The sequence below is a fragment of the Salvelinus sp. IW2-2015 genome, linkage group LG37 (assembly GCF_002910315.2).
Source record: "Salvelinus sp. IW2-2015 linkage group LG37, ASM291031v2, whole genome shotgun sequence".
NCBI lineage: Eukaryota > Metazoa > Chordata > Actinopteri > Salmoniformes > Salmonidae > Salvelinus > Salvelinus sp. IW2-2015.
In genome coordinates this window covers 13,512,584-13,525,109 of record NC_036876.1, presented here as the reverse complement: position 1 = coordinate 13,525,109, position 12,526 = coordinate 13,512,584, and the positions used below count along the sequence as shown (strand labels likewise).

Below are 12,526 nucleotides of genomic sequence, written 5' to 3'. Positions count from 1 at the left end.
CTTGTACAGAGCATGCCCAGTATAAAAGTGGGTGAAAACGACAGACAGGAAAAWAAATTGCCTCACCTGTTTAGTCCATTCATAATCATGGACAGTCTTAAGCCATTACATTCATCAGGGACTGACTGTGTTGCAAGTCATTTAGTTGACTACCACTTCTAATAGGAAAGTGTAGGACTTCGATAYTAACAATTGTTTTTGGAATACGTCATAAAATTATTTTCATTTTAAGTCATGGTATGGAGTGGGAGAAATGGGAACGCTTTGTTTCTCATAACACCTTAACTAAATGGGTCTATATGACAAAGACAGAACAACTGGCCCTGCAAATGCAGATGTCTGTTATTAGTACTTAATAAGACTGTCTGGCTTCTCAGATATTACAATCACTTTTCATCTTCGCAAAACACACAGGGAATCTATTGTCACTGAACTGTATTGTACAATTCAAATAACCAGAATACAAACTCAACCATTCCATCAGGGGTTTACAATCATCAACAAAAAAAATTACCTCATCACCTGTTTCACATTATTATTGGAAGTCTAAATCAATACCATTCACGCAATATGAATATATGATTTTATTTACAAATCAACAATGACCTCAAAGGGATACTTCYGGATTTTGGCAATTAGCCCTATATCTACTTCCCCAGAGTCAGATGAACTCGTGGAGACYATGTTTATGTCCAGTATGGAGGAAGTTAGAAGTCGTTGTTAGTGCAATGACTGGAAGTATATGGGTATCTGCTAGCAGGAAGTCTATGGGTATATATATAGACTTCCAGTCATTGCGCTAGCACTAGCAACTAGCAATTGTGCTAGCTAGCAACTTTCTTCAAACTGCACGCAGACATAAAAAAAAGTGGTATCCACGAGTTCATCGGACTCGAGGGAAGTAGATAAATTGCCAAAATCCCAAGGTATCCCTTTAAGCAGCTAACATGTAGACTAGAGAGGTCAAATTCAAATAACTKTAACAGTTCTTATACAAACAAATAAATACATTAATATATTAGTCCCCAAGACGAAGAATTTTAGCAACATAGTCAAATCATTCATCCATCTATTTCAATGTCTTTGAATGCTAATGGTGGGAGTTAGGAACAGTGTTCTGGCTACCTTAGAATAGGTTTGGGGTCAGGCTCTTGGGGAGTCGGCTGGTCAGGAGACAGGGGTGCAGGCGGTTCCAGAGGACAGGGGGAGATTGAGTCGGGGAGGGTGTACAGGAGCTCCTCTGGGTCCAGAGTCCTCTGCACTGARTACCATCTTATCCCGGTCTGTTCCCTTCACTTCTCTGTCCTGGGGTCCACAGAACAGCCGGAGCACTGCTTGGACCTGTGGCACCTCCGTGGCAGTCTCCTGGAACGTCAGAATCGCCACGATGCCAGCCATTAAATAACCTGTGGAGAAAAAATAAAACGGCAGACGTATGAGACGGATACATCCGATTATCACAAAGCTGTGAGGACAAGAGGGGAAGCAGAAGCCTGTGTGGAGGACCAGGCACGATTAGCGTAAATTCCATTTCCATCTTGATTACTGCCAATTCTGAAATCGACTGCAAAAAAAAAAAAAAAAGGCTAAATTGAATTGACCACAACTCTGCTATGGCTACTCTCACAGGAGGTGAGGAATTCCATGCACTCCTTGGTCGCCTTGTTGCGCCTTTCCCCCAGTAGGTAGTCCCCCTGGCCGATGGTGCTGAGGGTGACCACGCAGAAGAACAGGGCGTCCAGGAAGCTCCACTCCGGCTCCAGGTAGCAGAGGCTGGTAGCGGGCAGCAAGAACAGGAGTATCACCAGGACCAGAGAGAAGAGGCTGGCATGGAGCAGCACTGCTCGGCCGTAGGGCAGGCCCCAGTAGGTCTGGAGGTGGCGCACAGGGCCGTGGGTAAGGATGGGCAGCATGAGGTCAGACAGGCAGGAGAGGACAAAAAGGGTGAGGGGGATTCCCAGCAGGCAGTATAAGATGCAGAAAAGTTTGCCGCCATCAGATAGGAGACTGGAGTTACCATAACCTGGGAAAAAAAACAGTTGGCATAAAAAGTGGATTTGAGCAAAACAGGGATTCTGACTTCCACGTGGAACAAGTAACCTAAACAATAACCTAAAGCATGTTTTACTAGGGTAGTTGTGAGACGTGTGCACACATCTACATAGGCCCTAAAGCCATCTTTTAGTTTTTGCACCTGACTTTGGCCTGCGGCAACAGGATGTAGCCTAGCCTACACTATCCTCACTAACAAACTACATTGCACGAGAGAACTATTCAAGAGGTTCAATCTGTGATTATTTGGACCTACAATAAATCATAAAATGTACATCATTTCAATCTAACTGTGGAATCAACAAGCTTTATTTATTTGTTCTTCTTACCACGGACAGTCAAAACATTGATCACAAAGAACATGGACGAGATAAAATCCCAGCTCCAATCATCTCTGTGTGCATCTAAGACAGCAATGTTCCGATTAGCAGAAAATGACGCTTTCACAATAATTGTATCCAGCCTGCTCTCCGGTACGCAGTAGTTGTCCCTCAGAAAGTGCTCTCGGAGTTCAAGGACCTGTGCTCTGAGCCTGTTTTCCTGGGGCTGCTCAATAGCCATGAGCACCAGACCCCCAAAGAGTGTGAAGAGGATGTAGCTGAGGAGCAGGRACCAGAAGGCATGCTTCCGACAGAACCTCTGGAACGAGTCGACCCAACAGACCATGGTTGTTTGTCGGACTGACCTTGCTGTGTATCGCTAGTGTAGGTAACCAAATACTCACACGCAGGTGAGCCACTAGTTTTAAATATTTAAAACACAATTCAAACACCATTCCACTCATTGAGATAACTCAATAGAATGTCAATTCTGGAAATGAATTAACTCAAATTAAATAGGAAAAAGCTGCCGAAAACATATCAAGTTTGAATTTCACTGTAAATAATGAATGGAAGTGGAAAATATGTAATATTTTAAGAATATTTATTTTAGGATATTGGCTATCGTCCATATACATGTACAGGATGGTAAAATTACTCAGGTACATGGCAGAAAATACATTGTCCGTGTTTTAAGACAGTGTCAAGCTCTCAGCTCGGTGTGAATACTCCTTCCATATCCATGGATTCCACTATTCAACACACCCCAGGCCAGCTCCTGCAGGCAAGTTAGTCTGAAGTTGTCAAACTAGTAGTGTCCTTATGGTGCATTCAAGACAACTGGGAACTCAAGAACAAATGAGGTCAAATCATGACGTCAGTGATGTTCAGGATGGAAAAGAGCTCTAGAACGATGTGTACATGAGTCAGTGTCTCTTATGCGAATCCAGTAGGGTCCCTCCCACCTAATGTGCCTATCCTCTAGTCCTAGTCTACCTCTTATGTCATAGGCTGACTAGGSAGGGAGGATATAGGGAACTCCACCTGCACTACTGAGCAGTGAAGTAGCCTCAGCCTGTTCCAAGGCCTTGACCCCTGACCCCCAACCATAGTCTCACTGTTCTCTCAGAGGGGCAGGTGCAGGGAGTAATGGGAGCAGGTCCAGCGGTGCACCGGTTTGCCAACCCTCCCGATGACAGGCAGCTTGTGGGCGTAGGCACGGGGCGGTACGGTGGACAGGGGTGTGGGAGAGCTGAAGCTGGTCTGGAAGCGGCGCCCCTGGCAGCGCCGGCCCATCTGACGTCCCCCGATGAGGAAGGAGAATGTGGGGGGTCCGGTCTGAGGAGGGGGGAAACGGGCCTTGGTGAACACATCGCGGGATGGACCCGCTGAGCGCTGTCCTGGCCGGGAGGAGGAGTTTCTGCGCTGGATGGAGGATGAGGAGGAAGAGCGAGCCAGGGACCTGAGAGAAGGAAATAGAGGTAAAAGGAACATGTTAGCTATAGTAGCTAAATAATTTCAGCCTTCAAAAGGTACATGTAACTGCCAAAATAAAGGAAACACTGGAGTAAATGAGGGATACAAAGTATATTGAAACCAGGTGCTTCCACACAGGTGTGGTTCCTGATTTAATTAAGCATATAGCATCCCATCATGCTTAGGGTCATGTATAAAAAACACCCAGTTGTCCATTATTTCTGTCAACGCCAAAGATTTTCTGACCAGCCTATTAAGCCACTATTTTGGCGTTTCCTTTATTTTGGTAGTTACCTGTATATATTCTTCAGAAAAACATAAGCACTTCTTTATTTGTTCTAAACGTGTGTGGAGTGTTAGACACCAGCTTTCTGTCTGGACCAGCTGTCTGATTGTCTTTTTTTCTCCCGTTTCTCTATGGTGTGATTTAAACAGGCTGTCTTATGGTCTGCGAGACACCCGCTCTGATCACATCACTCATTATCACTTCTTAACATTGCTTAGTATTCAAAAAATGGCAATGTGGACAATGTGTAAGATGAGATAGAAATCAGAATTTATTTGCACATAAGTGCATTGTAAATTGTACTGTTGTATGCAATGTATGCAATCTAAATAAATAAAGGATATTTTGTAATTTATGAGAGAGCTGTGCCTTTGACCCCCACATATAATATAACTAGTTATACAGATGCTACATTACCTTCCTGGAGCAGTGGCAGCTAGACTGGGTGGGGCGGGCTCAGTACGAGGGCTCCCGTCTTGCCGAGGGCTGATGTTGAGGTTAGCAGTGAGCTGGGGCATCTTGCGCGTGGTGTCTGGGTTGGCAGCGGGACCAGGGTGCTCCTTCCTCGTATCAGAGGGCTGGGAGGGGGCTGACGGGGGGCAACCTCCCAAGCTGGGGCCCGTGCTGAAGCGTACCGCCAGGCTGTCGCCGAAGAAGGAGTAGAGCTCACAGTACATGGCGGGTAGGGGGACGGGGGTCCAGTCATCCCAGGGGGTGCCAGCCCCCCCAGGTCCCTGCAGGTGGCTGGCGATGCCCAGGGCGGCCTCGGAGAGGGGCTCTGGAGGGGGGCTGAGCCCGGGGGAACTCATCCTGAAACCCATCACGCCCCCAGAGCCCAGCTGGGCGCTGCTGCTCCCCTCCGCTGGCTGGGACAGAGACAGGGCTTTCATCTTCAGCAGGCGCTCCACCGCCACCTGCAGGACAGAGGGGGGATTGGTACTTAGTGGGCACACTGGAGGTTGATTGAGTGTGTTACCAAACATAAAAAATGTAAAGCCCTTTGAGATCAGGTGAAAAGCGCAACATAAATGCAATTCGTAACAATACATTATTGGGAATCTCTTGTATTACTTTGGAAAGCTTTGATTGCATTAGAGAACGGCAGATATGGATTTTTTTAGGGCCGGTGCCGATTTTGGGGGTCAACGAGGACAGTATTTTAGGCCGATATTCAAKATCATTACATTATAACATTTTAATGACAAAATTTCCCAGAGACAGYCGTGTATGCATTTTAAATCAAAMAATACATTTGACTTTATTTTTACCAATCTAATTACATAACAATTTCAATAATTTTATTTGAATGGTAAATCTCTTGATAAACTGGGTTAATGGAGATGGCATAGGCCTACTCACAATAYAGGTGAACGCATATTCAATAGGAGCGTGTGCATGCATTGAGTTATTGAGCTTGTTTTGGCTCATCGGTGGAGTGTACCGTGCTACAGATGACAAACAATCTGTTAACCTTCCATTTGGGACTCATATTAGCCTACTGATCAACAACATTTGACTAAAAGCATCACTCAAGAGTGTCATGTCTGTATGGAAGGACATAGGCACAGCTGTTAGTTTGAGAATATAAAAGAACATATTTTCAATGCAAACGGGCCCAACGTAATGTCATGATTTGTGATCACGGGGGGGGGGGCTTACGAAACCAGAAACCATAGTTTGAGAAGAACGCACACACGGGCGCAGATCTACAGCTTTCWTGTTCCATAAACATGTAGGAAGATTCTTAGGTAGCTAAACCTATTGACAACCTTCATTTAGGCATTTTAAAGACACTTCCTTCTCTCCCCATTGTGATAACAATCTAACCCGACTATCAACTGTCAATTTACAGATACGATAGCTACTGGTCAGATCAGCACACCGGTAAATAGCTAACGTTACAACGCAAGTCAGAGGGCTCGCTACCGAAAAAAAGGTGCACGTTCAAAATGAGAACCAGCTAACGTTGGCTATTATCTCCTCTCTGATATCTTAGTACCATGTACATCTAGCCAGCATAGTAGTCCCATGTAGCTCAGTAGGTAGAGCCCGGCGCTTGCAATGCCAGGGTTGTGGGTTCAATTCCCACGGGGGACTAGTATGGAAAATGTATGCAGTCACTACTGTAAGTAGCATCTGCTAAATAACGTCAAGTGTCATAGTAGCTAATATAGCTACCTAGCTAACACCACAAATTAATTCAAGGGTTGGTTAGTCATTTTTGCTATCTGCTTAGCTTGCTTGCTTATTGCATGCATGTCCAGACACGTCGACATGAGCTTTATAAGTAAATAAACTAAACTAATCATTTGCAACAGGAGTCACAGTGTCAATTCACCAATACTGCACCTTTCTGTTGGAGAATGASCTATCGTGCTGCTGCTGATTTTCCCAGATAGACATTCCTCGGCATTGGGCAGTGCTCGTGGCTCAGGCAGTAAGGGGCGGCTGGCATAGCAGCAGCTTTACTATGTCGAGGGATTGTCGACAAAGCCAATAGAGAAGGGCCGAAAGACTAGAAAAGGCAAATATCGGCCCGATATATCGGCCTGGCCGATTGACGGTCGTTCTCTAGTACGCGTCACAGAAAACGCACCACATTTCAGACTCAGTGACTGGTCTGCTGCACTTACCAGGATGGCTCCGTAGACCTTGTGTCCGTCTGCTTTCACCTGGGCGTTGGAGACTGAGTAATCATCCAGGACAGCTTGCAGGTTAGCCCAGTAGGCTGGCAGGTGTGGATATAACACCCGCTCAACAGCCTAGAAAAGACACACACAGACACAGACAGTGATCAGCAAAGATCCTAAAATGAACCAACAGAAATGAAAGAAAACATAGTCTCAATCAAAGACGATCAAGATAGAGGAAACGTGGTTACCTTCCATCCGAGTGCGTGTAGCCCCACGACAGCTCCATAGTGAGAACACAGCGGGCGGACCGGGTCTGACAGAACCTTCTGCAGAGACAGCAGAATCTGATGGTACAGACCACTGACCAGGTCTCCATGGGTCCTGACAAAGACACACGTTTTGGAGAGAATTACGTCAAGATGGCCGTGATTCTGTTGTTGACAGTGTCACAGAGACTAAGATGGTCCACTTTTGACCAAAACATTATTTAAAGGTGGTATTAGGAGCATTACAGTGTGCAGGCCTTTGTTTTTTTCTCTCTCATGAACCTATAGGTGTATCAGTCAAACTGCCATGGTCTGAGGGGCTTTGTCCACAGTCTAGTCATTCTACTGCACACATCTGTACTGTATATATAGTGCATCTTTATGGGTGGTGGGTCATACCAGAAGATGTGGCTGAGCAGCAGTGCTGCGTAGTCCCTTAAGGTCCAGTGGTCGTTGAGGGGGTTGATGGAGGCGGCCAGCGGCTCCAGGATGCAGTACATGACGCTGGACACCAGGCTGCGCACGTAGGAGCCAAGGTATAAGTAGGGGTTCTGCACCAGGCTCTTCACCATGTGCAGCAGACGGTTCAGCTGCTCCAGGTCGTGGCTCACAGACTTCACCTGGTGGGCAGAGTGGAGAGAGGGGTACATATGAAGCACAGTACTAGCTACATTTAGTAAGGATAAGGTCAGGACTTTTTCTTGACGAGGATCAAATCCAGGGCCGAGTTATAGGCTACTGTATGATTAGGGTCTTCTAGAGTTTCTCCTGGTCAGGAAAAACTGAGTGCCCTGTAGGCACTAAACGACTAGAGATTTGAATGCATCTATGACATTAGATTTTGTGTTTCAAATAAGTATAACATACCCCACTGATGACATATACAAAATATGGCAGGAGGGCAGCAATCTTGGAGTTGGACTGGAGATCCAGCAAAGCCACCTGATGAAGAAATAGTTCATCCACCATGGATTCAAATGTTTGAGCGATTTCAACAGTTTCTCCAATCAAATGAGTTCTATCACATGTCGATGCCAGGACAAAACTCTACCTTCATAAGGTGTGGGTCCTCTCCCAGTATGGCCCGGGTGATCTGCTGGTAGTACTTGAGCAGATCCTCCGAGAGAGTTTGYACAGCACTGGGAACTGTGAAGGAGAGTAAAAGGAGGGATCAACCACTCTGAAAAAGCCATGGGAGCAAATATCACCCAACGTTCAAATTTAATCTGAGCCCTTACCTGTACCTTGAGGCTCCAGGTTGCCTTTCCCATCCAGATAAGACACGTTCACTAGTAGGAGAACAAATCATAGTCACCATCAATTCTACTAAATCTCTTACAAGTAGAATGAGTATCGATTTGACTATTGATTTGCAGGTGGCGGGTTAGTATGTAGTAAGTCAGTGAGACGCATTTCTATAACAAGCATATCGGCGGTCATACCTCGCACCATGGTCTCTGCACAGCCCTTGGGTATGTTGGTGGCCAGGGCAAGTTCAACCAGGTTGATATCACGGTCGTCCACAAAGAATAGCTCGCCCTCCTTGATCGGTCGGAAAGGTAGGGCATCTTGCGCACCGTAGCCAGCTATGGCCTGGCAAAAAGAGAAGACAGTACAGATAGGAGTTCAGTTAGAGTAACAATAATAAAGACTGACGTCACCCGGCAAGCGGGATCCAGTTGAAACAGGCTCACACAATGTATACACTGAGTATACACTGAGTGTAAAAACATTAGGAAAACCTGTTCTTTCAATGACAGGCTGACTAGCTGAACACTATGACCCCTTATTGACGTCACTTGTTAAATCGACTTCAAATCAGTGTCGATTAAGGGGAGGAGACAGGTTAAATAATGTTTTTTAAGCCTTGAGACAACTGAGACATGGACTGTGTATGTGTGCCATTCAGAGGGTGGGCAAAACAAGATTGAAGTGCCTTTGGTAGTAGGCACCAGGCGCACCCGGTTTGATTGTGTCAAGAACTGCACCAATGCTGGGCTTTTCCACTATCAACAGTTTCCTGTGTGTATCAAGAATGGTCCACCACCCAAAGGACATCCAGCCAACTTGACACAACTGTGGGAAGCATTGGAGTCAACATGGGCCAGCATCCCTGTGGAACGCCTTCGACACCTTGTCGAGTCCATGCCCTGATGAATTGAGWCTGTTCTGAGRGCAAAAGGGGGTGCAACTCAATAGTAGGAAGGTGTTCCTAATGTTTAGTACACTCATTGCATGTATACCTTCAATAAAACAGTAGGCATTCTCTCACCTCCACATTGCTCCAGCGCAGTGCTCTGTTGAAGTCCTCTACTGTCAGCTTCCTCCTCTTGGCATGTCTCATGAACTGAGAGCTGCTCTGTGTTGGTCAAAGTCACATCAGACAAACAAATATCTACAAATAGCCAACTTTACATACTTTACCTATGAATGGGGCTCAGTGTTCGTCCTGGTCAGAACAAATGGTGAGTGAAAACTCCTGGCCCTCACGACATCGAACAWTCAACATCGATTTGGCACCGGTTTTATTGTTTACCTGTGTGGCTTCCCTAAGCCGGTAGCAGACATCTTCAGCCAACAAAGCAGCCACATCGTCGCTGAGTTCCACTCCCGCACTCTCAGCCATGAGTTTGACAGACTCTCTGGGGACTTCAGCGAAGCGCCTCTCCTCCATGCTCACGGCAGCGTTCCGGTAGACCCGCAGCTCTGCGGAGAGAGACCTGCAAAATAACCACACATGTGTAACTTGCTGGTATAGTTAGCTTACTAGCTAACGAATATGATTTGTTAGCATTAGCTAGCCAGTTTATTTTGATGCGTGCACCCTTCAATATTAACTGATTCGTGCAGGCAACGATTAAAACTTTACACGAAAACAATGCCAACAGACTGTAGCTCAATGTGACTCAATCACTTACCAACTGGTGCAACTGGACAGTATGAATTTGCAAGGTTATCGCTCTAAACCGCGCACAGGAACCTCACTCGGGTGCGCTGACATTTTCCGGAAAGCCAGACTTTCAAAGATTGGTCCAATTCCCTATCACTCAAATGTGCGTCACTCCCACTCCCACAACCGCTACTTATTCTTCTTCTGTGGATTATTTGTTTATGGCGGTTGGCAGCCAATTTTAAGGTATTACCGCCACCAACTGGACTGTAGTAACCCTGCCAAACCCTAACGACGCTGGGCCAGGTCTGCTTTGGCTGTGCAGTATTAAGGGTGATATGGACTCTGCAGAAGTCAGGGCATTGACACTTCTTACGCGCCGCTGAGCAGCGCTGTTGTGAAGGAAGTTATCAAGAAGTGAGTGCGTTTGGTTGTCAGGAGGTCCTGTATTATCCTATCAATACAGAGCCATCCACATCTTAACGAAAATAGAGGCGCACAGAAATAATGAACTCAATTTGCCATCTGCGCATCCCGGGGCGCCGCAATTGCGTCTCATCAGATCAACCATAAAGAGTGTTTGAATTGCCAAAATAGTCATTGTAAGTCCTATACTAGTCTTGATAGATGCGTGAGCCTGTGCAATTATACATGTACATGACATTTTCATTTAGATGTGCTTATCCAGAGAGACTTGGTTGAACGCCACGTTTCAGAGGAAAATAAACGTTACTGCAAGTAGATCCTTAAAGATGTATCTGCAACAGCAGTGCAAGGAAGATAAAACAATGTCTTTAATAAAAGGAGTGCATTCGAATCCACACAGCCTGARGGTTGCATCCCAAAATAGTCAAGTACATTGATAGAAAAGTTGCCATTGGAGAACATGGTTTATGCAACAAATCTAAAGTAAAGCCTGATGGCCAAATAAACCCAAATAGGTAGAAAGCCTACGCAGACAAAAAAAAGCAAGAGTTCATTTAGCAGTGAGAAGTTCCGGCTAGTTCAGTGACAGAACATGCATTAAAAAAAAGCTTACTTTGAGGCAGAAGCATCACAATACATTTAAGTGAAAAACTTAAATTAGACATGACATTCATGAATCCAACATTGATAACTGATTCACCTCCCTCAAATAAAATACATAGTACACATATGGCTTCCAAGCTCATAGGAAATCACTATATACACTATACTTTTCAACGAAAATACTGTGGTCTTGACTACAGTGACCATGGCTTGTTCTCCCATACATCCTGCATGGTGCAGGCAGCAGCCACAGCCTGGCTGTTCTCTAKCTGCTGGAGCCTGAGGGCCAAAGGCAGCAGCAGATCGTTCAGCTGGCAGGAGAAGGTGAAGACATGATGAGCCACAGGCTCGTTCAGCAGGGTGGTCAGGGAAGACGACGAGTCTGGCCAGACCGGGCAGGATAGTCCAGAGGGGGATTTGGATGAGCAGGAGGAAAACATGTCTGAGGCTGTGGACAAGGCTCTACCACCGAACAGCTGAGGAGTGCAGGCACCCCCCTGGGTGGTGGAGTCAGAGCCTCTGATGCTGCTGGGAAGGTTGTGCTGGATGCGGCAGTGGGTGCCGTGGAGGCAGAAGCCAAAGGTGCGGCACAGGGCCCCACAGAGCTTCCAGTCCTGAGTGTGTGGGCCTGGCAATGGGAGCCTTATCCTCATCCTGGAGACTCGGGGGATACCAGGCCGCCATCACACTCGATGTTCAGGAAGGTGCAACGCGTGCCGAAGGGGCACATGCCGAACGAGCGGTAGGTACGGCAGGGGATGTTGAGGCGGCAGGTAGGGCGCTGCTCCATGGAATTGTGGGGTGAACAGGAAGCGAGTCCCGTAGACACAAAGAAGAAGAAGCCTGCCGTGTGGAAGGTGCGGCACAGCTCGGTCTTGTACTTGAGTTGGCGGGAGGGCATATGGAGCTCATGGGTTGGCGGGAGGGCATATGGAGCTCATGGAAGCTGTGGGCAAACTGGCAGCGCTTTGCGTGCATGCAGAAGCCCAACTCAGCATAGCGGCTGCAGAGCTGTCGTGTAGCGGGTGGAACACTTGAGGGGATCAGGGGGAGAGACTGAGACTCTACTAGGTGCAGGAGGGCCTCAGCCAGGGACAAGTCTTCCCCAACACCAGCTGAGCCCTGCTCCCCTGGGAACAGGTCATCTATCCCCTCCTCTTGGTAGTGGAACATGGGCAGGTTGTTACTGCTGGTCTGAGAAAAGCATATTTAATATCAGGGTTAAATTATTAATTTGGATGGTAGGCCTACACTATTTAGGCCCATGAAAAACGGTATAGAAGCAAGGTAAAAATGCAACAGTACACTAGCAAAGTAGATTTTCCCCAATGTTCAACACCTGTTAGCTTGCAACCTCAATGTCCAAGCCAAATTCTATGAATATTATTTCGGGATGCAATTCGTAGAAATAACAGGAAAGATCCGGAAAAGGGAAAACGTATTTCGGTAAATACTTAGACAACATGCTACACTGATTGCTTTGTTACGAAGTCACATGTACTATCTATCGCTGTGTCCACTGTTAAATTTGTAAAATATCTTTATCTTGACCCAGTTCCCACGTCCCCTTTAGA

General features: G+C 46.4%; 2 protein-coding genes and 1 pseudogene across 3 annotated transcripts; all 3 read right to left on the bottom strand.

The window, feature by feature from the left end:
• On the bottom strand, nucleotides 1-2,874 carry kcnk7 (potassium channel, subfamily K, member 7). The gene is given in 4 exon segments (XM_023982091.2): nucleotides 1-1,242; nucleotides 1,244-1,406; nucleotides 1,628-2,023; nucleotides 2,382-2,874. Coding segments are annotated over 4 exon segments (1,017 nt in total). The 5' UTR covers nucleotides 2,719-2,874; the 3' UTR covers nucleotides 1-1,121.
• Nucleotides 2,875-2,959: 85 nt separating this feature from the next.
• On the bottom strand, nucleotides 2,960-10,066 carry taf6l (TAF6-like RNA polymerase II, p300/CBP-associated factor (PCAF)-associated factor). 2 transcript variants are annotated; one of them, XM_023982311.2, is made up of 12 exons: nucleotides 9,952-10,066; nucleotides 9,570-9,753; nucleotides 9,306-9,392; nucleotides 8,476-8,626; nucleotides 8,272-8,322; nucleotides 8,085-8,179; nucleotides 7,901-7,975; nucleotides 7,433-7,653; nucleotides 7,016-7,148; nucleotides 6,768-6,896; nucleotides 4,552-5,048; nucleotides 2,960-3,834 (listed from the first exon to the last, which is right to left on the bottom strand). In XM_023982311.2, the coding sequence occupies exons 2-12, from the start codon at nucleotides 9,705-9,707 to the stop codon at nucleotides 3,498-3,500; spliced, it is 1,914 nt and encodes a 637-aa protein (XP_023838079.1). In that variant the 5' UTR covers nucleotides 9,708-9,753; nucleotides 9,952-10,066; the 3' UTR covers nucleotides 2,960-3,497. The 2 variants fall into 2 exon arrangements, with proteins under 2 accessions (XP_023838079.1, XP_023838081.1); XM_023982313.2 differs by having other exon boundaries at nucleotides 9,570-9,739.
• Nucleotides 10,067-10,586: 520 nt separating this feature from the next.
• LOC111960424 (mRNA decay activator protein ZFP36L2-like) lies at nucleotides 10,587-12,526 on the bottom strand (annotated as a pseudogene).